Below are 23254 nucleotides of genomic sequence, written 5' to 3' on the forward strand. Positions count from 1 at the left end.
TCACAGGCCTGGTCACAGGCTACAATCCTACCCACACTTTCCTGAGAGTAAGCCCCATTGACCACTATGGGACTTACTTCAGAGTAGATTCACTTGGTGGAACAGGATTGGCTTCCCCTTACTTAATTATTTATTTTATTTTAATTTAATTATTCATAATTATTTATTTTAATTTGCTTGAAGATGTCACTTCTGGCCATGACATCACTTCCAATGGGTCCTGGACAGACTGTCATTCTAAAAAGCGGGTCCCAGTGTTAAAAGTTTGAGAACTGCTACAGTAAGGTGTTAGTAAGTTGACACGGGTGTGTGTGTGACTCTACAAGTTTTCAAAATCACTAAAATCAGAATTTGGAGGAAATATCTGTGTTCTAACAAAAGGTACAGCCCCAAACCAGTGGGGGTGGGGCAATGGCACATCACCACACCCACCATCTGGGACGTTGCCCCGCCCACTGCATGGGGTGAGGCACAGGCCTGCACCGGGTGATGCGAATCCTAGTAACGCCACTGACTGCCTCCCCCCACCTCCAGATGAAGCACACCCCCGATTGACACAGCTTAATCGGCACTGGAAAGTTGGATAGGGTTTGAGCTCTCAGTCTACTACTAGAACAAACCAGAGTCTTGAATCCCTAGAGTTTGGGGAAGCCCAGTGCTTGCAAGAGCTGGGGAGTTAGCCCATTGGACTTCAGCATCCCCTTCTTTAAAAGGGGTGGTTGCAACTACCGGAGGCAGTTGGTCCTGAGGATTGCTATGCCTACCTGTTTGACTGACCTGTTTGGCCAGTCAGATGAAAGTGTGCAAGAATTTCTACTCACCATTTGGCTTTTTTGCCTGGGAACTGTGCTTTGCTCTCTCATGAAGTTTTAAGGCCTTTGAGAGGAAGGATATACAAGAACTAAATTGGAAACAGGGCCTCTGAGAGAAATCTTATCAGGGGGGTACAAAGTTTCTTTTGGCCCGCTTTGCAAAGAGGGAGGGGTGAAACAGAGTGGGGGAGGGTGGTGATGGGCAAGCAGAATTAGGGGTAAGGAGGGACAAAACAGGGTAGGGGGAGGTTAAAGACAGCTGGAAGTCTTTGGAGCCCAGGTCTACCAACCCATGTGGCATCAGTGTCCCCAGCATCCCGTGCAGGCAACAAGTCTGAATAGATAGGAAAACGTAACATCCCAGGAAATTTCTGGACCCCCTCCTTTGGCTCCTGGGCCCCCCTTTGGACTCTGGGCCCGCATACAAATTTCTTTACCCCCCTTTACCCCGCCTTTACCCCCCTCTCCTAGGCCCTGATTGGGAACATGCATTTCTGACTCACTGGAGTGTTAAGGCTGTGGGCCAGGAGTGTGTAAGATTGATCTGAGGGACCCAGAACCCTGAGGGACCCAGAACCATAGCTTTAATGTTAGACTTTTTAAAAATTCTGAATGTGTGTGTGCAGTGAGAAGCTCCTCAACAGGATAGTAGGAGAGACTTTCATTAATCTAAAAGTGGGTTTTCTTTTCTCTTGAAGTTGAACTCTCAGCTCTTCTGTTCCTATCTGTGTATTTGCACTCCAATTCTTCAGGAGCTCAAGTCCCACTTCCCTGTTGTCACCCAAACTTCTGACCAAAACCATTCAAAGTCTGAAAAATGAACTCTTAACCAACAGCACTAAGAATGCAAATTAAATGTCAAATGAGATTTTTGCAGCCAGTGCTGATGGACTTGATTTAGAGGGAGGGGTAAGTAAGTTCAGCCCCTATGGATGGTGAGGACAGCTTCAGCCATCATTATCCCAATTGCAGGACCCTGCAGTATGGGAAGGAAGATCATGTTGGTGTCAGTGGGAGATGCAATCCTTCCTTCTTAGGGTGAATTCTGTGCATGGGGGTAGAGGGTTAAAGTCCTTAATAAAGCCTTAATGAGCTTACTTGACACAAGTTGGGCCTAAGTAAAAGTAAAACAGCTGTGCCTGATTTTGCATAGTACCTTCCAACTGAAGAATTTTTGAAAAGTAGCATTTAAAAACATTCAAAAGATTTGTGAAAAGTAGCATTCTAACTGCACTGCATATCCTAAGTGTAGCAGTTAGCTGATACCTAGACAAATTTGCCATGTTCAGTTGAAGCGATTAAAAATAAAACAGTCTATCTTGCTCTCACTTTTTACAAGTTTTTTAATTGATGATCTTGCCCAGCTACAATTTAATCTACCAGTTGAAATCACTGTGATGGTGATGGTGGTGCTGCTGTTTTCAGTGGGGTTGTGATGGCAGCTATCGCGCCAGAGAAGGCTGGGTTTGGGCGCCTAAGCTGGGTTGAAGCAATAAGAGAGGGAAGAGTTGGCACTACAAGATAGCAAGATAGTCAGTTTGTCCACACCAAAGACGGTTTTCCCACATTGGCATCCATCTGTTGTTCTCCAAAGTACCTCATTAGCTCCTGAAGAATATCTCATTTGCAGTAGGCTCTTCCTGGACAATTCCCCATTGTTCTTCTTTATGAATATCAAGTTGGGCAGTCAAGTGGGAAGCAAACATTCACTGGAGCTATGGCCTGAGATGGGGTGCTTGGACCATAGCTCTTGTTCTGTAAATTGTTGGTGTTCTGATTACATAAGCCATTGCCTCCAGAATGGACTGGACCCTGTTGCTTCACTAGAGAAGATCTTCTTTGCCCTCCTGCATTCTGTGATGAGAAATGGTAACAGTTTTGTTGTCCTGATGTGCACCAGTGGCTAAATTGAAGTCTTTGATTGCCTTAGCCATGAGGTGGCTCAAAATCATCACAGATTATTTCAACTGGTCAATAAATTGTTTGCTTACTGATCCATATTGCCATACATATCCCATGTTCTGTTTTTAATAAGGTGTTTTCCCTCCTGAGCGTGACTTATGAAGTGGGGGCCTGCTTGTGAGCCCTGTTTGCGTCACAGAAACCTTCATCCAAACTTGAAGCAGCGTCACGCAAGACTTTTTGGACAAGTGACAAAAGGATACCTGATATAGTTGCCTTTGGCGATTCATGATGAGGATCTTGTGGGCCACCTGTCCCTGGAGGTAACTTGGGAGCTTGACTTTCTGCAACCCGCTCATAGCTGGGTTCCCGCTGAGTGTAGCTGGGTGAACCGTCATTTATTTCATGAGTTGTTTGTCTGGTCTTTTCCATTAGGTGTTGCTGTATCATCTTTAATGCCATTCCAAAAATGTCTTTTGCATGCAAATCCATTGACCAGGGCTTTTCTGCACTACTGTCCTGAGGCCCATTTGGGGTTGGAGGCTTGCTGTCAGAACTACTAATGGATGGACGCATCATGGTCTTACTACTGCTTTCCAAAGTATTCTTTAATTCTTGACGTGCCTTTTGAACAACCAGGGAGCAAAGTTTGTTGACATAAGAAGGCTCATCTGATCCTCTTTGAAGGCTGGAGTTACTACTTAGCTTGTCAGAGGATATGGTGTAGGGAGACCCACCTTTGCGAGAACCAGCTGCAGGTTGCAGTGCATGCTGAAATCCAATAGCATACTTCTGAAGATCATTAGCCAGCCAGCCCACGACATTGAGTTCTTCAGAGGAGCCTTGCTTGAAAAGGCAAACTGCACCTTCAGTGTTGTTGGGATTGTTTCGCTTGTTATCTTTTATAACAATAACTTCTTTCTCCTCCAGACTCCCCAGATCAAGATGGTTGAATTCTTTCTGTTCTTTACCCTTCTTTTTTAGGCTGGAGACATCGACAAAACATATCATTTTACGGTCCTGGTCTTTCTGTCCTTCAGGGCTGTAGTGGTTTACTTTACATACACCTGCCTGACTGCGTAACCAGTCAATTTCTTGAGCCATCTTTGTTGTTTTAAGATGGAGCTGCACCCAGGGCCATAGATAGAGTGGTGTTCTTTTAGTTGAGCAGTTGTGATCCCGCCAGACTCAAGGTGTTGCCTCCTCTCTTAGCTTGCCATGCTCTTCTACTGGCAGATGAGATTTTTCACTTGTGTAGACAAATGGTTTCTATGACAGCAGTGACATCACAAAGCATCAGTGTCACTAACCAACCAGTGATGTACTTGGGCTAGGCTTTAAGAAGAGTTAGCAAAAGAAGATGGGATTCCCCCATCTCAGACACAACATACAAATATTAGATTACTTTTTATTACATATTGATGAAAATCCACATTTGTGAATCCCAAGTCTTCTAGAACTGAGATATATCTGCATTTATCTAGTCAAGCCATTGCCCTAAAGTTGTCAGGCAGCAAGACCATTAAGTCTGAAAGGAAGAATCTTCACTTTTATAGTGAAGATTACATATTTTTCCTGCCCTCTGGCTAACCAGCAGAAATTTGATTGTTCTTTCTTCTGTCAAACAACTGTTCTGTTTGAATGTCTGAAATATGTCATTGATGGTGATGTGGAGATACTCCTCAAGTGAACATTTCTCCCTTGTCTTTTAAACATTTGTGTACAAGGGAGAGTTTTACAGGCTGAAGCTTCTTCTGTTATAGTACTTTAACAGTAGGAGAATGCCTGTCAGTTCTTTTTTCTACTCCCAGCTGTTGCAGGAGCATGAGTTATGCCATTTGATAAACTTGGCAATTTCTGCAGCAGAGGGCATCTGCAAGTGGTTTGGGGCCTAGAAGTAAATTGCGACCCAGCCTCAACTGGGTTGTGGCATTGCTGCCACCACTGTGTTTCTTTTGCAGGTCAGGTCTATATACTGTAGGTTGAGCAGTAGGTGAGGTCAGTACCTCCAGGCAGTTTGAAGGGGTTGCTTTGGTCAAAGCAAGTGGGTCCCCTGAGTTTCCTATCCATCCACCTCCTGTCTTCGGTATTTGAATTGTGAAGAGTTTCTAGATTAAGAAATGATGTTTGGGGAAATGAATCTGTATTCTCTATATATGATATACTTGCTAGGTAGTCAGGACAGTGAATACTTTCAGTGTTTAGGTACTCAAGCTATGGGGGAGCAATGCCATCGGTCTTGTAAGTCATTTTTAAAGAAGGGGCAGGGATAGTAGGCTTCCGTTGCTTGGAGGATAGGGCACTCTGTATGTGCTCAATGAAACTCTTCATATATTTCCACTAGCTACCAACTACCTACTAGCTACACTACCTAACTACCTACTAGCTACACTAGCTGTATGTGTGTGGTTAGGAAAATGCTTCCTGTCATGGAGAGATTATGTGTCTTCACCAAGTACTGGCCCTGTGGCTGCTTCTGGTTTCTTTATGACAATGGTTGGCAGCCTTCAGTATCGAAAGACTATGGTATAAGCCTACAGCACCCGGTATTCCCAGGCGGTCTCCCATCCAAGTACTAACCAGGCCTAACCCTGCTTAGCTTCCGAGATCAGAGGAGATTGGGCATCTGCAGGGTAACAGTTGCTAGCTTAAGACCTGGCAGGCAGAAAACAAAATTAGAAAATGGGCATGAGTAAAGTTCTCTTGAGGTGAATTAAATTATGGTAAGCAGCAAAATTGGAAATAGCAGAATTAGACCAGGATAGTCTTATAGGGTTCATTAATGCTGTTGGAAAGCACATATTTTTTGTTTTGCCCCAAAATAAACTCATTATCTTTGGTGAATGTAGTCATATCTCCAGATAAAGTCCTATATCAGTAGCAATAGGTTTTGAGGGGATTTTGGTGGCTGTTGCAGATTTTAAAAGTCCTCAAGTTTTGACCCATTCCATCCAATCTCCTTTAAATGTTTGCGCCCAACAAAATGTGATCATATTTACCTGTTCTGCTTATTTCTGTATAAAGTTGTTTAAAGCAAATTATTTGGGACAAACTGAGAGGGTTTTTGAAAGACTTAAAAAGGTTGTTTCTGGGGTCATTGTGTTTTGATTTAGATGAGCACCAAAGTTCATATATGGTTGCATCTGCGTAACTTCGTTTTGAATTCTACAGTGCTTTGACCTTGGCTGCTCTGTCACATGAATGGGCCCCTTTGTCTGGGAGCTTAACAGGCTGTTTGTATTTCTTGAAATATAGGATACAATCATGGCAATTTAAGAGGCTTTATGTTTTAGTTCTACAATGTTGCCTTAGGGATTCTCTCTGTAGCAACCGTTTGAGAAATATGCCAAATTCTTCATAAGGTCTTAAGGCCACTTCAAACATGGCATTATTTCCATATACACATTCCAGACAGTGGCCTTGAGTTTTGTCACACAATTCTCTTTCATGAAGCTGCTACCATCATTTAGAAGTGTTTTCTGCAACTCTCCACATGCAGGCAGGTGATGGAACAATGTCTCTGTCCCTCCCTTTCTGCAAATACCCATAAACTCGTGGTGGTTTGCAGCAATTTGCCAACAGGAAACACTAAACTCTGTCTCCTTGTTCAAGATGGATCAGCACTTTCAATAAATCTGTCTTCTATAACCAATGTAGAAGTTGACAGAGGTCCACAAATGCTGACCAGTTTTGGTAAGTAGTCAAAATTGATGCTTATTAGCAATCCTACTCCTCCCTTGAGGGTGGAGGGGGAGGGGTCTTGACTCTGGAAGCATTCCTGTGTGATGTCAGACATTTCAATTGTGATAAAGACCCATTGGAATTCCTGCAGGTTTTTATGGTTTGTCCCACAGGTTCTTCGGTAAATCCACTAAATTGCAAATCAATGACCAAATTCTGCTTTGGGTAGAATTGCAATCTTAGCTGCATTTATATTGAGGCACAGTGCAAACTCAGGAGGTGACTTTTTTTGGCCATCTGCTCTGTCAGTAATCTCTAAAGAGAGCTGATTGTGTTTCTGCAGAAATCTTAATGTTCCACTTGAAATGTTGCAGAACATCATTAAGAGAAGTTTAAATGGTGGTTACTTGGGACCAATGTAATGTACTTAGAATGAAGGCGGGTGAGAGAATGTGCGGAGTAGGCAATAAACCTGAAACAGGAACATGAACAAAGAGCACCTGGAGAAGGAGGCTTGAGGAAACGGGCAGAAGAGGCTCAAAAAAATTAAGGCAAGATGGGGCTAATCAGAATAGGGGTTCTGAAACATTTTCATAGGACTTGATTGGGCTGTATTATGTGCAGAGAGAAAGATGATAATGTTAGCAAGAGACTATGTAGCTAAAGTGGGTCAAATGAAGCAATGCCCTAGAAAGTGGAAACCTGAGGAAACAATGGCTGATTGAGTCATGGAAGGAAAGCACTAAGGATACAATGCAACTGGGGCAAAATTGCATATAGGGCCGATAGATTGAAGGTCTTCATGCCATTGGCCAGAAGGAAATAAGAAGGCAAGTCAAGGAACCAGAGGGACATGGTTGCTAGGTCTGGATCTATGACTTTGTTTCTGAAAGAGGAATATTGATTTTTGGCTTCTAGAAGCAGGCTTCTAGAATTGGCTTCTTACCAGCCAATTCATTAACTGCAGGCTTCTAGTGCTATTTGCAGGAGCTAAAAGCAGTCAAGGAATGTGTTAAAGATAATTAAGTAGAAGATCATGAAGAGAGTCCTGAGTAGACCTTTCTGAGTCCAGCACAGAGTTCAAATCTCCTTCTCACACAGCAAGCTTGGGCAACTCACTCTCACTGACCATATGAAAAATGGGAATACTAGGGATTACAGAATAGAGATGTTTCAGTGATCCCAGTGACTGATGCCATATAAGAACTCTTGGTGAAACAGTGCTCTTGACTTAACATTGTCTAGCACCTGATTAGACTTGAGAATTTGTAGATCCAGAATTTGTAGATTTGTAGATTATATACCAGATAGAGTTCTAGCACACTAGTTAAACAAAACCCCAAAAAATACAGTTCATCAATATATCCAGAGTACAATTAACAAAACAGCTTTTTCTAGATATTTCTGTCTAACATTCCCCCTCCCCCATTGAGGTAAAAGTGTGTTTCCTTAGATCAGAGAGAAGACTGCAATTTATGCCACCTTCCTCTTCTGGATGCACTGAAGCCATTTTAGTACTATTTGTGATCATACATCGTATTTACTGGCTCCTTGGGAAATTATTAATATTTAAAACTGGGCTGTGTAAAAGGAAAATGCTTATACACCAGCTGTTTGATGTATACTTTAATTGCTACATCTTAAAAATACATCCATCTCCCTCCCATCCCAGCCTTTGCTTGCCCATCTGAAAACAAATGCCAGACTTCAAAAATAATTAGCAAATAGCAGCCTGCATGGTCACTTACAACTTGCTGTTCTGTGTTGAACTTAGATAAGATTGGGCTAACTGGATATTAATTTCTATTGGAATGTGGGAAAAGAATAGAGTTGAAATCCTATCTGTGACTTCTTCATTGCATGTTCAGCCCAATCAAGGGGAATAATGAAACAAGATATTGTTACTCCATTTGCAGTGTCACTCATCTCAGTGAAGTCCACCTATTGGCGAGAATGTTTTGAGGTGGGAGCAAACTTGTGTCTATTTTGGCAAAATGCTGCATATGTTTCCTTGTGTCTTTAAAACTGCAAGGATTAGCAACTTGGAGGTGGTGATTTGTATGTTTTTATGAAAGCTAAGTATCAAGGCCGCCAAACACCTCGCATCAGAAGCCACTACTAGCATCTGGACAAAACCTACTTGTGTACATGCAGCCCCCAAGTACAATAGTGATTTCAGATTGAATTTTACCATTTGAAACAGTCTCCATCAACACAGGTCTTATTGGAAGAAATAAAAAAAAGAAAGGGGCATATAATTCAGTTGCATTGGAATTTACCTTAACTGAATTACTCTCTTCAGTCTAAACATACTAAGTAGTCAATAGCAAGAACTTGCAAGCTAAATCACAGTCAGTTCACATGCACGTGTGCACTGTGTATTCCATGGGGTCCACACCACTGCAGACTGCAGGTGTACATTGCCACCACATGTACAATATAACCGTGTTCTTCAGCCTTGGAATTGGCATCCTCTTGACGTCGTGAAACTTCAGTTGTGGGGTCACGGCAACTTACAGGCATGAAAAAAGATTGAAGCCCAGTGGACTAGAGCACCACTAGGTAAAAGGGAAGGCATCTGGTGTACCTCTTCACTACCTGCAGATTGTATCCCAGTCCTGCTCAGTTTCTTTGCAATTGTGCTAAAATAACTTTCACTAGTCTCAGGATTCATGATACCTTTTTCTGCTCTCTCTAATAAGAATATTTTGTTACAGTGAACAGTGCTAGGAGGACATTATGGGGATGGGGAGTGGGTGGTGATGGGGATGGAGGTAGCCGGATAGGGTCCTGGGAGAGGGCGAAATTGGGTCCCCAGTCTCATTATTTATTTTTTGGGGTTGTGACACGGAAAGGGTTGAAGACCACTGCAGTACAACATCCTTTAACTGTATACGCAGTACACCCAAGCTATGTGCTTTCAAAGCTGGCAGAAAAGATTATTTGAATTGCACATCTCATGCATATAAATGTACATGCAATGTACTTATTTGGCATTTTATATATGGTTTCTTGCAAACTACTGCAGATATAGTAATTTCATTTCTACTACTGTAAATGAACCATATACTATGTTAAAATACAGTTCAATAAAAGTTGAAAAGAAGTTACCTATGGGAGTTGGTAGAGCAACAATGTTTTTCTGCAACGATTCAATAATACTTGAAAATATTTGGAAAGTTCCTGTAGTTTGAAGATGAACAAAAATAGTAAGGCTGTCAAGAATAGTTTTTTCTAGACGGTAGCAAATGTTCAGCAAAATATTGACTCACTAGCTGTTTTATGGGTGGATGATGGCACAGCTGCATTCCTCTAGCATTGCCAGATATGAGTTCTGTCCTGTAAATTGCGTGACATCACTTATCTTGCAGTATTAGTCATTGAGTTGGTCTGGTTCATTCTGCCTCCATGGAATGCCTTGTCTGGAATGATATGTTTATTCAAAGTTTGTCTATAATTGACTGCTGCTTGTGTGCATTAATGAGTATATATAACATGCTGATGTTCCATGGTTTCAAGGAATATCAACAGCACGGAACCATTGTATTCCAAATTGTGACCCAAGGAAGAGGCTTATGGAGAGCCCATCAGCTGCTGCAGCAAGATTTACCGTTTTTTCCCAAACAGACGCTTCCAGGCTAAGCTGTGCAGTCCTTCTTCCTCCCCAATTTTGTCTGTTCAACTTTTTTCAGGTCTCGTATTGGATGGGTATCAGGCCATATGGTCAAAATAGATGACAGGATTACAACATGACAGGATTAAATCATGATCTGTATAGTGTTTAAGGCACTTTTACCTTTAAAGTTCTATTCCTCTGCTCTTGTGCTGTCATTCTCTCACCACCACCACCCCCACTGTTCTGTTGGGGCAACTGGGCCTTCCCTATACATATGCGGAATTTGTTTAATTTCCATTCTTTGGTCCGTCCCCACTCTTCACATGTGGATGATACATCAGTGCAGTCTGCATAGGCCAGATGCAAGTCTTGGGAGCATACATTCTTCCAGTTTCAGTCCATCCCCTAGCTTATGGTTTAGCATTGCATCTGCACTAACTATAGTTGATACCAACCCCAAATCCCTTCTTCAGAAGGGTTCAAGTTTAGATTCGAAGCTTGTTGGCAAATCCTGACTAGCACTGGTGCAGATATAATGCTAAATCCTGGTTCAAGCTAGCAACGGAAAGGAGGGTGGAATTAGGAGAGGGCAGGAGAAAGGGGGGAAAAAACACACATTCCTAAGGTTGGTTGTTGGATTGCAAACTGTGCTCTGATGAACAAAACATTATGCTGCTTCTTACCATCTTGTCCTGCTCCTTACTCTGTGGATTTGGTCATAAAGCACCTAGGAAATTTGTCTAAAAGTGTCTTCAGTCCTGCACTATTGTACGAGTCTCGTAGTCTTAGGTTGAATCTGTACATCTAGCAGGTTGAGGTAATAGTATGGACTGTCCCACCTCCAACTACAAATGAGGATACTACTTCTGAATGTTTCTTCTTGTATTTAAAAAAAGTGAGAAAAAATACCAGTGCATCCAAAACACTTCTCTGTAACTAAAATATACTACCACTTTAGGGGAGGGACATTCTGTCCCATCCCCCACCTGTAGTCCCAAGTGTCACAGACCATGCTACTACCTCATTTTGCTACATGAGTAGGCCTTGTATAATAGAAGTAGGGTAGATGTGTGTGTGGTTCTTGTATAACCATGCACCCCTATTCTGTGAATCTACACAAGGAATGACTAAAGGGTTCCGTTGGTAACTCTGCCCACAGTCCTCAGTCGCAAATGTCTAATTTGCAGTATTTCGACCCACGTATATGCGTGCAAATCAAAGCCATGGAAATGGCGTTTGGGGCACAAAAGAGTGTGCCCTGGATCGACTTGCTAATTGAGCTGGGTGGTAGCTGAAATTCAGTGCAGCACCTTGGCCAGAGCAGGCCACCACCTCCAATGTAATTGACTGTTTTAGATTTTCTCATTTGCAGTGATGAATGAATGAGAAGCAAATGTTGTCAAAAGAAGTTAAGAATTGCTCAGTGGTATTAGGAGATATGGTAAGCTTTTGCCTACCAAACAAAATAGCTGACCTAAAGTTTTTCAGAAACACCAGACTTTTGCCTTAATTAACAGTGCAAGCTATTTTATGTGGCATAGCAAAACATTCTGAGGTGTTTGTGGGTATTGAATATATCTCCTTAAAGAATACATGACACAGAGCACAAATTTCCACATTTTAAATGCAACTCTAGAATAACATAAAACATCCAGCTGGCATCCTTGTAGTCTAAAGCCAGTTCTTCAGAGAAAAAGGACTAACATTCTTCCCATGGAAAATGTCTCATGATTTTTAAACAAATGTTCAGTGTTTTTGTGTGCGCCCACATAACTGCAGTATGTCGCCTAACGGGTTTGATGAAAGTATTGCATCAGGGCACAGTCTAGCAAGAAGTTATCCTGCACTCATTCCCCTGGAAATGATTAAGAACTTGTTGACTCATGTACAATAGGGCCTGTGCAGGTGATTGCTCATTTTAACTCAACCAACCTGGCCTTAATGGGTGGTCTTAGGCTGGTGGTCTTTCTATTTACAACATATGTAAGATCTGCCTCCTGAAAAAACCAAGGGTTTTTTTTTAAGTGTGAGACTTTTATTTTGCAGAATCAAAATCAGTTCAATAATGGAAACTAAGCTATTCCATTACTACTGTTTTTACACATCTTCTAGTCCACAGTTGTCAAGACTGCATAATGATATTTCACTTACAGGGCAAAACTTAAAAGCAAAATTTTTGAGCTGTCTGCTAACGCTGTATGATAAATGCTATATATGTGCATCTCATTTATAAATATTTATATGCAAGATATACAGAAAAGGGTGTGTGCTCATTTATACTCTCTCTCTCTCTCTCTCTCTCTCTCTCTCTCTCTCTCGCATCTGGCATAGTGGGACAACTCTGAGCTTTCCAGCTGCGATAGACAGTATGTAAACAGAAGAGCTAAGTCCTCCTATAAAGACCACACAAGGATAAAGTTGATATTTGCTTTGATAGGAGCTTTATTGAGGAAACAGTGTTGCCATAACAGAGTGGCTATTGCACTAATAGTTAGGAGGCTGGGTGGGTGGGTGAGCAAATGCATATATGCACAGTTTCTGTACAGAATCTGTTGTGAACAGTGAGGTGAACTGTTGTGACATAGCAGCTGCCTGCAGTCCCATGCACACTTATTTTGGAAGGAAGTTCCATCGGCCTTGGAATACTTTTGAGTTAATCAACTTGCAGTTGCCCTGTAGAAGCAGTAAATCACGCTGTCCATGGTTCAAACATCACTTCTGTTGTAAACTCACTAGATCATAGAATCCAAGAGTTGTAAGGGACCTTCAAGGCCAACTAGTCCAGACTCCTCTTGAAGCAGGAAAATCCTTTCTAGTGCATCTCCAAATGGTGCCTGTTAAGCCGCTGCTTGAAGACCTCCAGCAAAGGAGAATCCACCATTTCCCTTGGTAATCAATTCCATTGTCAAACTGCTCTTACTCTTAAGAACTTCATGATGTTCAACCGAAATCTCTCCTCCTGCAACTTAAGCCCATTGGATCTGGTTCCACTTGCTGGAGCAGCAGAGAACGGCTTTGTTCTCTTCATGTGACTTTTAGACAAATCGCTGTGTCTTCCGCCCCAGTCCTATCAGGGCCTTACATGGATCTTAATGTATAGTATCTTTATATTTGCCTGCTGAGAATAATGCTTTGTGTGTCTTAAATGAATTCCCACTCACATAGCATGGTCAGAAGTCTGTTAGCCTTCCAAGGTGCCACAAGACCCACTGTTTGTAGCCATAAAGGATAGAATAACAGGGAGAGAGAGGTCTCTTTCTCCTGTGTAATTGCAGCATGCACACAGCTTTGCCTATCAGCTAAATGCAGTGGTTCTCAAACTTTTAGCACCAGGACCCGCTTTTTAGAATAAAAATCTATCAGGACCCACCGGAAGTGGTGTCATGACTGGAAGTGACATCATCAAACTGGAAAATTTAACAATCCTAGGCTGCAATCCTACCCACACTTACCCAGGAGTAAGTCCCATTTACTACCATTGTTAAAAGCATATATAGGTTGAGCCTCATTCATTGCTCTGGTGATTTAAAAACAGCCTTGCTGACCTTTGAGATGTAAGATAAGAGTCATTAACAAGACAATCCATCAATCAGTCCTCCTCCAAGTGCTTCACTCACCCTTCACCAATGCAAAGTGATCACCTTTCTTTCAGTGCTCAGGGGGAAGGGAGGGGTCGCCTGGAGAGAGAAGGATTGATGGATTGTCAGCCAGCTGCCCTCTCTCTCTCTCTCTCTCTCTTTCTCTCTCTCTCTTTAAGGAGGCTGTTGTTAAAGGACTGTTCAGTTTTTTAAACTGATTTTAAAGGGATGCATTTTTCCTCTTCTCCAGGGATCAGAACATTCCTTCTCATTTGCAGGGGCCATTCGTGTTGAGTCAAACCCATGTATAAAAAATTTGTGTACAAATAGGCTGGACCTGTACATAGTAGCCTGTTAAAAGTACAGATGTGTAACATTTCCCCAGATGCAGTCACATACCATGGTAGCATCAAGTCTAATATAGTAAAAATAAAATATTGAAATGTATGGGGACCCACCTGAAATTGGCTCACGAACCACCTAGTGAGTCCTGACCCACAGTTTGAGAAACTGAGCTAAATGAAATTGAGTAGAAGAGAAGCCAGCTGGGGAGTGTACATTGCAAAGCACAAGGGATGAGAGATTAGCCTTAAAGTTGGAAATCTGCTTTTCAGTGTAGGAGAGTTGAGAAGCCTGACTTGACTTCTCGCTTTATATTGTTACTGTCAGATTGTAAACTGTCACAACAGAGTTTTGCCTGTTCTGTTCATTTAGTATAATGCTCTTTGGTGTTTTAAGCACTTACTGTTGATAAGTGTAGACCTGCAAAAACAAATGCAGCTTGTAAAGGGAGGGAAGGCAAACAGCAAGAAAATGATCCCCTTACCCTCCACCATATGCTTCCTGGCTGTGTAGGCAAACATTACCCCCCCCCAATGCTTGAGTAGAGGGGCTCTGACAGATTTGGTCTCCTGTGGGAGAGGAGAATTGAATGATAGAGGCACTCCCTAACCATGCAGTCCTTGTGAATTTGTATGGAGACAATCGTGCATGAAGTTGGAAGGATGGTAAGGCATTGGCTTAGATTTCCTACTTCTTCCTTCGTCCCTTTACCCAACTTTTACCTGCTTGCCATCTTCAAAGCTATCAGCCATTTTAAAGATGCCTTTAGATTTCCTGTCTCTGCAGTAAACCCAGCAGCATTTTTGTAAGGTTAGGAATTGGCCTGTGCATGTGCTTACCTTAAATTCACTCTGTCTTATAGTTTATATGATGGGAGTGTGCCAGTGGCAAAGAGGTTGGAATTGGCCTGAAAATATGTGTATATACTTTAAAATGCCTGTACCTCAATGCCAGTTCTCTGCCTGCCTCTTCCCTCCCCTCCATCCCAAACTGTAGGGAAAAATGTAGCAAGCCTTCAGCAGGTCATAGCAATTGAGGACATGTGCTCAACCTCTGTGCTTCTGTTATGTTTCATGGCAACAGGCATACACAGTCTTCATTCCAGTTGGGTGGCTTGGAATTCTTCTTCGTGACCCATTTAGATTCCCAATAGTCTTCCTCCTAGTTTCAGAATTAGAGTAGAGATAGTAGCAATATCATACTAATATCATGCAATGAGCTCAAGTTTGTTTCCTGGCTCCACTGTGGAGTTCAGTGATATTTATCCTGCCCTCTTTCCTGTGTGTGTCAGAAAGATTAAAGAGAGTTAAGGTTAAGATGCTGCCATGCTAGCATGAAGAGAGATATCTTTTGATGTATAAGTGCTTGGCCTAAGAAAGAAAAGAGGGATTTACTTTAATCCTTTCTTAGAAAAACAAGCTTTAATAAATCACTGTAAGTCACCCAAACAGAAACAGATGCATCTTGGTTAGAACATGGCAGAATCCAAGATCCTGCTGAAAGAGAAAACAAAAATGGTGGTAGTGCAGGAAACCATAACTAACAGGTGTCCTCAGTTTTAGTCCCCACCATTGGTAAGTAAGTTGGTGCCACCATTGGTAAGTACCATTGGTAAGCACCATTGGTAAGTAAGTTGGTGCCCTTTGGTGAGGATAGTGAGCAAAATTTGGCTGTGGTCAGCAGAGGCATCCTGAATGCATCTACTGAGTTCAGCCAGGCCCTGCACTGAACTCTCCTAGTCCAGAGCAGGATAGGGAAGAAGTGCAGGGGTTTGCTGCATCCACGCCTCGCTGAGGCACTCTGAACACTTCAGCCAAGTACAGCCCCAAAGCCAAACCCTGCTCTTCCCTCTCCTCTGGAGCTGAAGGAGGCCACGTTGGAGGTGACCACAATTGTGAGTTGATGAAAAAGGCCATCCAGCAATTGTACAGTGTTGATAAGAAAGCTGCATGGAAATGGTGCTATGCTGTTTGTGGCTTGGAGGTACCATATACTAAAATATTATGTGAACCTTGTGCCCTAAAGAAGCATAATGTGCTATCACGATTTCAAAAAGGGGAAGAAGAGATTCAGGTTCATAGCTATTTGTCCTCCCTTGGTAGAGCTCCCAGTAGGTGGGACTTGAGATAATGGATTGGACTTGAGATAATTGAAAAGTAGTATTTCTCCATAAATGTTCTGAGACCTTGTTGCCAATTCCAAGTGCTTATGAATTGTTAGCATCAGAAATGTGTAAGGTGAACAAGAACAGCTGCTCTGAAGTTCCAAAGCTTTTAACCCACTTTATAAAAAAGAAATAGTTCCTATTAAAAGGATAGATGAGTCCGTCAAGTTGTGTGTAATGGAAAATTAAGCATGGACAGCTTGAACCTGAATGTGCTGGTGTTCAAGCAAATTTACATTCTTAGTATGCAACTACTTTCGGTTATCACTTTCACAACTTGGGGGAGCTTAAAAAGTCCACTTCAGCCTGTACACAGAGGACCAAACTGGACCTGAATACTAGTAATTGGAACCCCTAACATATTTTTCAAAAAGTGGTGTGGGGGTAGAAGCAATTTTGGATTGGAGCATCGATCATGTTTAAAAGCTCCTAAGTCCTTCCCCCCTGCATGATGATCCCTTGCTCCTTCCCCCCAAGTTGCTACTGACTATGGAGAGGAAAAAGATTACAGGCACAAAAACTATGTGAGAGGGTTCCCTCTAATAGTGGGAGGGGGAGACCAGGGGGAACATTTAAGTCAAGGAACTAGTGCAGGGTTATTTTCTCTCTATCATCCTAATGCAAATCCACATCAAAGGCTGCTTTCAGAAGTGGTTGCTTTCTGAAAGTGAACCCCTTAACCTCCTTCAGCACCTTAAGTATGCTGACAATCAGAGTACCTGGAAAATAGGTTTTTTTAATGTCATTTAAGTATGACAAGAGAAGGGCTTGAAAAATCCACCCTCAGCCAGAAGGAATCTTGGGTGGGCAGAGCTGGGTGGGTCATGTGGGAGAAGGTTGTAAAACTCTTTTGGTGAGGACTGAAGTTGTCGTGGTGATGGTGGTTCTAACCAGGAATGCTCACTTTTATAAAAAAAAAAAAAAAAAACTCATTCTGCAAAATGGAAGTTGTCATGTCATTTTTTTTAAGCAAGTTTAGGGCGCAATCCTAACCCCTTATATCAGTGCTTTCCAGCACTGACATAAGGGCAATGCAGCTCTGAGGTAAGGGAACAAACATTCCCTTACTTTGAGGAGGCCTCTGTGAGTGACACCCAATTGCAGGGTGCAGCAATGTCCCATTGGCACTGCTATGCCAGTGCTGAAAAGCACTGACATAAGGGGTTAGGATTGCGCCCTTAGTTTTTTAACTCGGTGGGGCAAACCAGTGCCTGATTTGCGTAGTGTGTATCCAATTGGCCCCACCCTGGTATAGCTGGGAGAGATTCTACGGAAGTGTATAGTCCCAGAAGGTTCCACATCCTGAGAGATGATGAGTTGGTTTTCTGAGGCAAATGGTTAGAAAATAGGAGACTACTGTAGCACTTTTGAGGCCATGAACAGAAGAAACTGAGATCTTGTGGTGTGCATACAAGTGTTCTGTGGCATGATTTTATTCATTTGTTAGAATTCAAAAACTATTCACAAGGGGTCAGTTTGAACTGATTTGCTCTGTCCAACCAGCCCCATGCATTTAACGCCAGGTTATGTTTACCCATGTCCTGGCCCCACCTCTCAATCCACCTGCTTTCCTTATAGATAGAGGAGTTTGAAATGTTTGGTATTTTATTCAGAAGTAAGCCCATTGTGTTCAGTAAGAGTTAGGCTATAATCCTACCTTACTCACTGGAAACAAACACTTCTGCTTATAGATCTCCCTGACTGCACACAAGGAGTGGTTTGATTTAGCAGTACATGTAGCTAGGCAATTTGAGCAAACCGCTCCTGCCATGATTAGAGAGGCTTATAAGAAAAGTGAGGGAAGCCAGGGTAGGGGCCAGGACATTGTGCACCATGAACGTAAACATTGTTTAAATGAGTAGAGTCAGTTGGATGGAGCAACTATCTTCTGAAGTGGTCAAAAGTAGCCCTCTGCACTAATGAAAAGAATTTTTGATCATAAGGGAGCTGAGAACAAGGCTGGAATTTTGAACTTAGAAAACATTATTCAGTTTTGATGCTTGTTGTATAGGTGTACAGTACATTGTACTTAATCATTTTGTACTTTATATTAGTAATAATATAATAATACCTTATTCTTACCTTAAATTCACTCTGTCTTATAGTTTTTATGATGGGAGTGTGCCAGTGGCAAAGAGGTTGGAATTGGCCTGAAAATTATTATTATTATTATTATTATTATTATTATTATTATTATTATTATTATTATTATTATTATTATTATTAACAACCCCTGCTTTTGGGGTAAGAGGCACTTTTTCAAGTGGGTGCTCCTTTTTTTTAGCTGGGGGAGAGTAACTGGCCCACCTCACCCCAGCACTGTCTGTTCTAGTGGCTGTCTGCTGGTATTCATTTGCATCTTTTTAGATTGAGAGCCCTTTTGGGACAGGGAGCCAATTAGTTATTTGATTTTTCTCTGTAAACCGCTTTGTGAACTTTTAGTTGAAAAGCGGTATATAAATACTGTTAATAATAATAATAATTAATAAAGATTAGGGAATATGATGTAACATACAATTTTGATCATATGTAGTTCATTGGGTATTTGTTTAACTCATTACACTTCATTCTGCCTTTCATCCATCATGGAACTCAAAGTGTAACACAATGGTCTGTTCATAACTAAAGATGGGGAGTGGGATGTAGAACAGTGCACACCTTTCCCCAAGTCCATCCCCTCTCACTCGCAGATGTTCCCTACAGTTTTCCACCAAAGCCTTAACCATGGTTAACACTCACCAGGTTCCCTTTCAAAGGGGTTTGCGAAGCAGCTTCGAATCCTGGTTTCAGTTTCTGTGGGAACCCTGACTAGGTTACATCTTAACTGTGGTTGATGCCTGTGACAGAAAGGGGGGTGGCAAGGAAAATGTGCACTTGCAAGAGGATTAAACTAATGGAAAGAAGTGCATGAATCTGTGTCCTGTTGCCAGTCTGTTTGCCATGACCAGAGTTCAATTAACAAGCAGGTATTTTTTGCTTGTTTTTTCTTAGATAAAATAGTTCTAATTAGCTTTCTCTTTTTTAATATTATTATACAGGGATCCTTTAAGAATTCAGCAGCTGCAGAACCAAATCCGGCTGGAAAAAGAAAGTGCCCAGTGGTGTCCCCAGCAGCAGGCTGGTCTCCACCAGAGTCTGCCCTTGTCTCCACCTTTTCCCCCTCCACCTTCATTCCAAGAACTTGAATCTAGCTACACTGTTGTTTCCCCTGTGCAAATGAGCGTTCTCAACTCTCATTCTGCTCCCACCATGCAGTCCTCCAGCTCCTTCAACTATGCCCGTCCCAAACAGTTCATTGCTGCACAGAACATCAGTCCTGCTTCAAGCTACATGACTCCTTCATCCGGATCTTCCACATCCAGCCTCCCTTCCCCTATGTCTCCTACTGCTTCTCAGAAACAATTTGGTAGAACATCAGTTCCCCCTTTCTCTCAGCCATTTGCTCCTGAAGGGGAATACCCCTGGTCTCCTTCGTCCCCATCCCCTCCACCTCCTCCTCCACCTGTTTTTAGTCCAACTTCTACTTTTTCAGTGGTCGATACTTTTCCACTGCCACCACCTCCTCCACCACCTCTCCCAACATCTGTCCCCTCGCCTTCCCGCAGTCTTTCTCCACCATCTAGGTTTTCAAATGCCAGTCAATCCCCAGCATCCTTCCTCAGCTCCATGCTACCCTCTCAGCCTCCTCCTGTGTCTGTCAATGCACTAGGACTTCCAAAAGGTGTCACTCCTCCGTAAGTATAAATGTTTGGTGCTCTTTTCAAAAATGATTTTTTACCTCTTGGTTTCCTCTTGGTAATGCATTTCTCTCCACAGTTTGCTTTCTGGTTAACATAGTATGATATCTATGTACACAAAAGTACATCTGTATGACAGTTGTTTGAAGAATCAAGTGCACACATGCATTATGGACTTCTGCCTGTTAGTCACTCCCCCACCCATTGCAGGGCAATCATGAGAACCTTTAGATGACTTGTTTTATAGTTGCTGTTGCTACGTGCTACCCTTATTTTGTATTTCATGTGGGCAGTCTCCTGCTAGGGATACAGGAAGAGAAGATGCTTGGTTTTTTTTTATTTTTTCAGAGCAAGCAGACATCAGTCTCAGTCTACAGATAAATCTCAAGTAAATTCATGAAGTCTCCAGCCTTAGGTTCTGCATGGACTGCTCATCTTCTGCACTTGTAAAGCAGGCATCCTTCTCACCTTAAAGGTCTGCTGAGCCAGGAAGGATTTTGGGACCTCCTAGGTGATGGGCAAATAACAGGTCATGAAAGCCTAGCTCAGTAGCAGAAGCTTTTCTAGCTAGAAGAACAGGCTAGTGATGTCACAATCAAGTAGGCAGATTAGTGTGCATCTTTCCAGTTTCCATCCAAACTTTATAGTACATTTTATATGTACTATAATGTTGTATTTCATATGTTCATTTTCATGAACGTAACAGCTAAACCATGGCTTCCTCATGAGGAAGCTGCTTGAACCATTTACTAATGAGGCTATACTAAATCTCCAAAACTAGACGGGATAGGGCAAAACAGATGCCATTTTTGGAATCAGCACCCCAAATTCATATCAAACCACCATAAAGTTTGGGAAAAACTTTTCTGATCCTCAGTTTTGTAGACCTGTGTTTTCAGGACTGTACCTTCCTTGTAAATTGAGAGTTGCCTTTATAGGAAAATATTTATGGGAATAGGAGTATATGTGTTTACATTGAATTGCCTGCACTGTATTCAGACTATTTTTGGTATTTTTCTCTACCCATTTTAAAGACCAAACACTGAAGTAAACATTTTTATAACTTCTTCATGTGAAATTCCTTGGTCATTTGCATATATGTATTTTGACTTATTGTTTGGGTTGCTTCCTTGGAATACTATGTATGACTATCAGTTACCTTCTACATGTCCAGCAATGTTTGTTAAAAGCATTTTACTTCTGCCTGCCAATTCCCCCTGCAAATTCCCCCTTTGCTTCCGTCATTTCAATCGTATGAACAACAGATAATTTTGGGGGAAACCTGCTTTTTCAGTGTAATATGTATTTCTGCCCTTTGATCATCTACACCTTTGATAATTATGTTCAATTGAATTATGTTCACTATTACTATTGCAATACTGGGGCTAGTTCTGTGGTTCTACTATTCTATATCTGCCAGTGGGTGGTGTACTGGTTATTTCACAAGGAGCTATAGGAAACTTAACCAGGTGGGAGGACTATGCTTCTAGAGTGCCCTGTGAGCTCCCCTTGTTACAGATAACATAGCTCTGACTAGCCTGGTCTTCTCTAGTTCATTCTTGCTCATTACCTCTTCCCACTCCTAATATTTCTTTAGTTAAGGCAACTTTATGTAAGGATCAGGAGCTCAGCAGAGTTACCTTCTTCCTGCTTTCTAGCTGCTGTTTTCAAACTGGCAGAAAATCAGAGGAATTAATAGCTAACATGTCTTCAACAGTTGCGCTGAAATTAAGGAAAGGGTGGATGAAAATTTCCTGACTACAAGTAGAAGAATGGAATCCTTCAGCTGAGGCCAAAGAAGACATCTTGATTTCCCACAAAATCAAAAAATTTTTATACTGCTCTCAATCAAGTCTTACTAACATTTGTTCCCCAACATGTAGCATGGGAACATGAGCAATAAATATCATGCAGCTTTCAACACAAAGGAGATTCATCTTTATGAATTAGAGGCCTCTCCAGGCTGTGGATTTGGCAGCATTGCCTAAGCCATCATTGTTGAAGTGGAGATCTTGGATAGGTTTAAGATACTAGTTTGCCAGCATTTAGGCTTAACTGTTCCAAAACTCTGTGCAAAAGGGGGGAGGGGGAGAAAGCAACTGAAGTCAGACTTTTTAAAAATGCAGGTTTGTTACTGTGTACAGAAAACATTTTGAAATATCAACCCAGGTATGTAGTAAACATCAGCTCATTAAGCATTAGCGTGAGGCACAAAAAACAGTTGAAGACAACATAAGGAAGACTAGACATAGAGAACACCACCTCTGTGGGCTACAGCAATCCTTAGTAAAATTGCTAGAGTCTATGCATCCTCTCCTTCATGGAGATCTGTGAATCTGAGCATAAGAAGAGCCCTGCTGGATCAGGCCAAAAGCCCATCTCGTTTCCTATATCTCACAGTGACTCACCAGATACCTCAGGGAGCACACAAGACAGCATGATACCTGTATCTTGTTGCCACTCCCTTGCATCTGGCATTCAGTAACATGGAGTTACTCTAAAACCTGGAGTTGTATATAGTCATCATGGCTTGTAAGTTGTAATGGAGCTTTTCTCCATATATTCATCCAATTCCCTCTTAAAGACATCTAGGCCAGGTGCCATCACAATATCCTATGCAAAGAGTGCCACAGATTAATTACACACTGGGGAAAGAAGTGTTTTCTTTTGCCTAACTCTTTTATTCTGCACCTTTTTGAATTCCACTACATTTTTCCTTTTTGAAATGTGGTGGCCAGAACTGGTGGCACATTCCAGATGTGCCTTTCCATCAGTTTGTATGATGGCATTATAATATTGGCCATTTTATTCTCAATTTCTTTTTTTTTTAATGATCCTGGGCTTGACATTGGCCTTCTTCACCACCACCACCACATACTGGGGTCAACAATGTCATCAAACTGTCGGCCAGCACTTTCTTCCCTTTTCCTAATAGATCTCTCAGAGCCCATCATCACATGTGTGAAATTTCCATTGCTTGCACCAGTGTGCATCACTTTACATTTACTTACTTTGAAGTACATCTGCCATTTTGTTGCCCATTCCCTCAGTTTAAAGCAGAGGCTCTCAAACTGGAGTGTCATGATGCCCCAGCCTGAGGGCCCTGAATTCTGCCCCATTAAGGGGCAGGGGCAGGGGGAAGGCAGTGATGCAGTCCCAGGATTGCATCGCTAAGGGGAGCGCAGGGGCTGGCATGTACTTTCCAACCCCTTCAGGAGCCTCCCAGGGCTGCAGGGAGCCCCCGTGACCCTCTGCAGGGCTCCCCAAGCATCAGAAATTGAAAGTGGAGCAATTGTGTCCCACTTCTGGTTTGCAATCACAAACCAGAGTTGAGGTATGATCGCTCCAATACATTTTGGAGGGTCACGCAGGGCTCCCCGCCCCCTGGGAGGCTGCTGCAGGGAATGGTAAATACATGCCAA

At 42.2% G+C, this 23254-nt stretch overlaps 1 protein-coding gene and 1 pseudogene across 1 annotated transcript in view; one reads left to right on the top strand and one right to left on the bottom strand.

Annotated features, from left to right (window-relative positions):
- PALLD (palladin, cytoskeletal associated protein) overlaps window positions 1-23254 on the top strand; it is a 285430-nt gene that overhangs the window by 220698 nt on the left and 41478 nt on the right. The window contains exon 11 of the mRNA XM_066632312.1: window positions 19134-19829. Within this exon, the coding sequence (XP_066488409.1) occupies window positions 19134-19829 (696 nt within the window). The remainder of the gene's footprint in view (window positions 1-19133; window positions 19830-23254) is intronic.
- On the bottom strand, window positions 5246-5362 carry LOC136656500 (5S ribosomal RNA; annotated as a pseudogene).

The sequence above is a fragment of the Tiliqua scincoides genome, chromosome 6, assembly GCF_035046505.1.
Source record: "Tiliqua scincoides isolate rTilSci1 chromosome 6, rTilSci1.hap2, whole genome shotgun sequence".
In the NCBI taxonomy this organism is placed as follows: Eukaryota; Metazoa; Chordata; class Lepidosauria; order Squamata; family Scincidae; genus Tiliqua; species Tiliqua scincoides.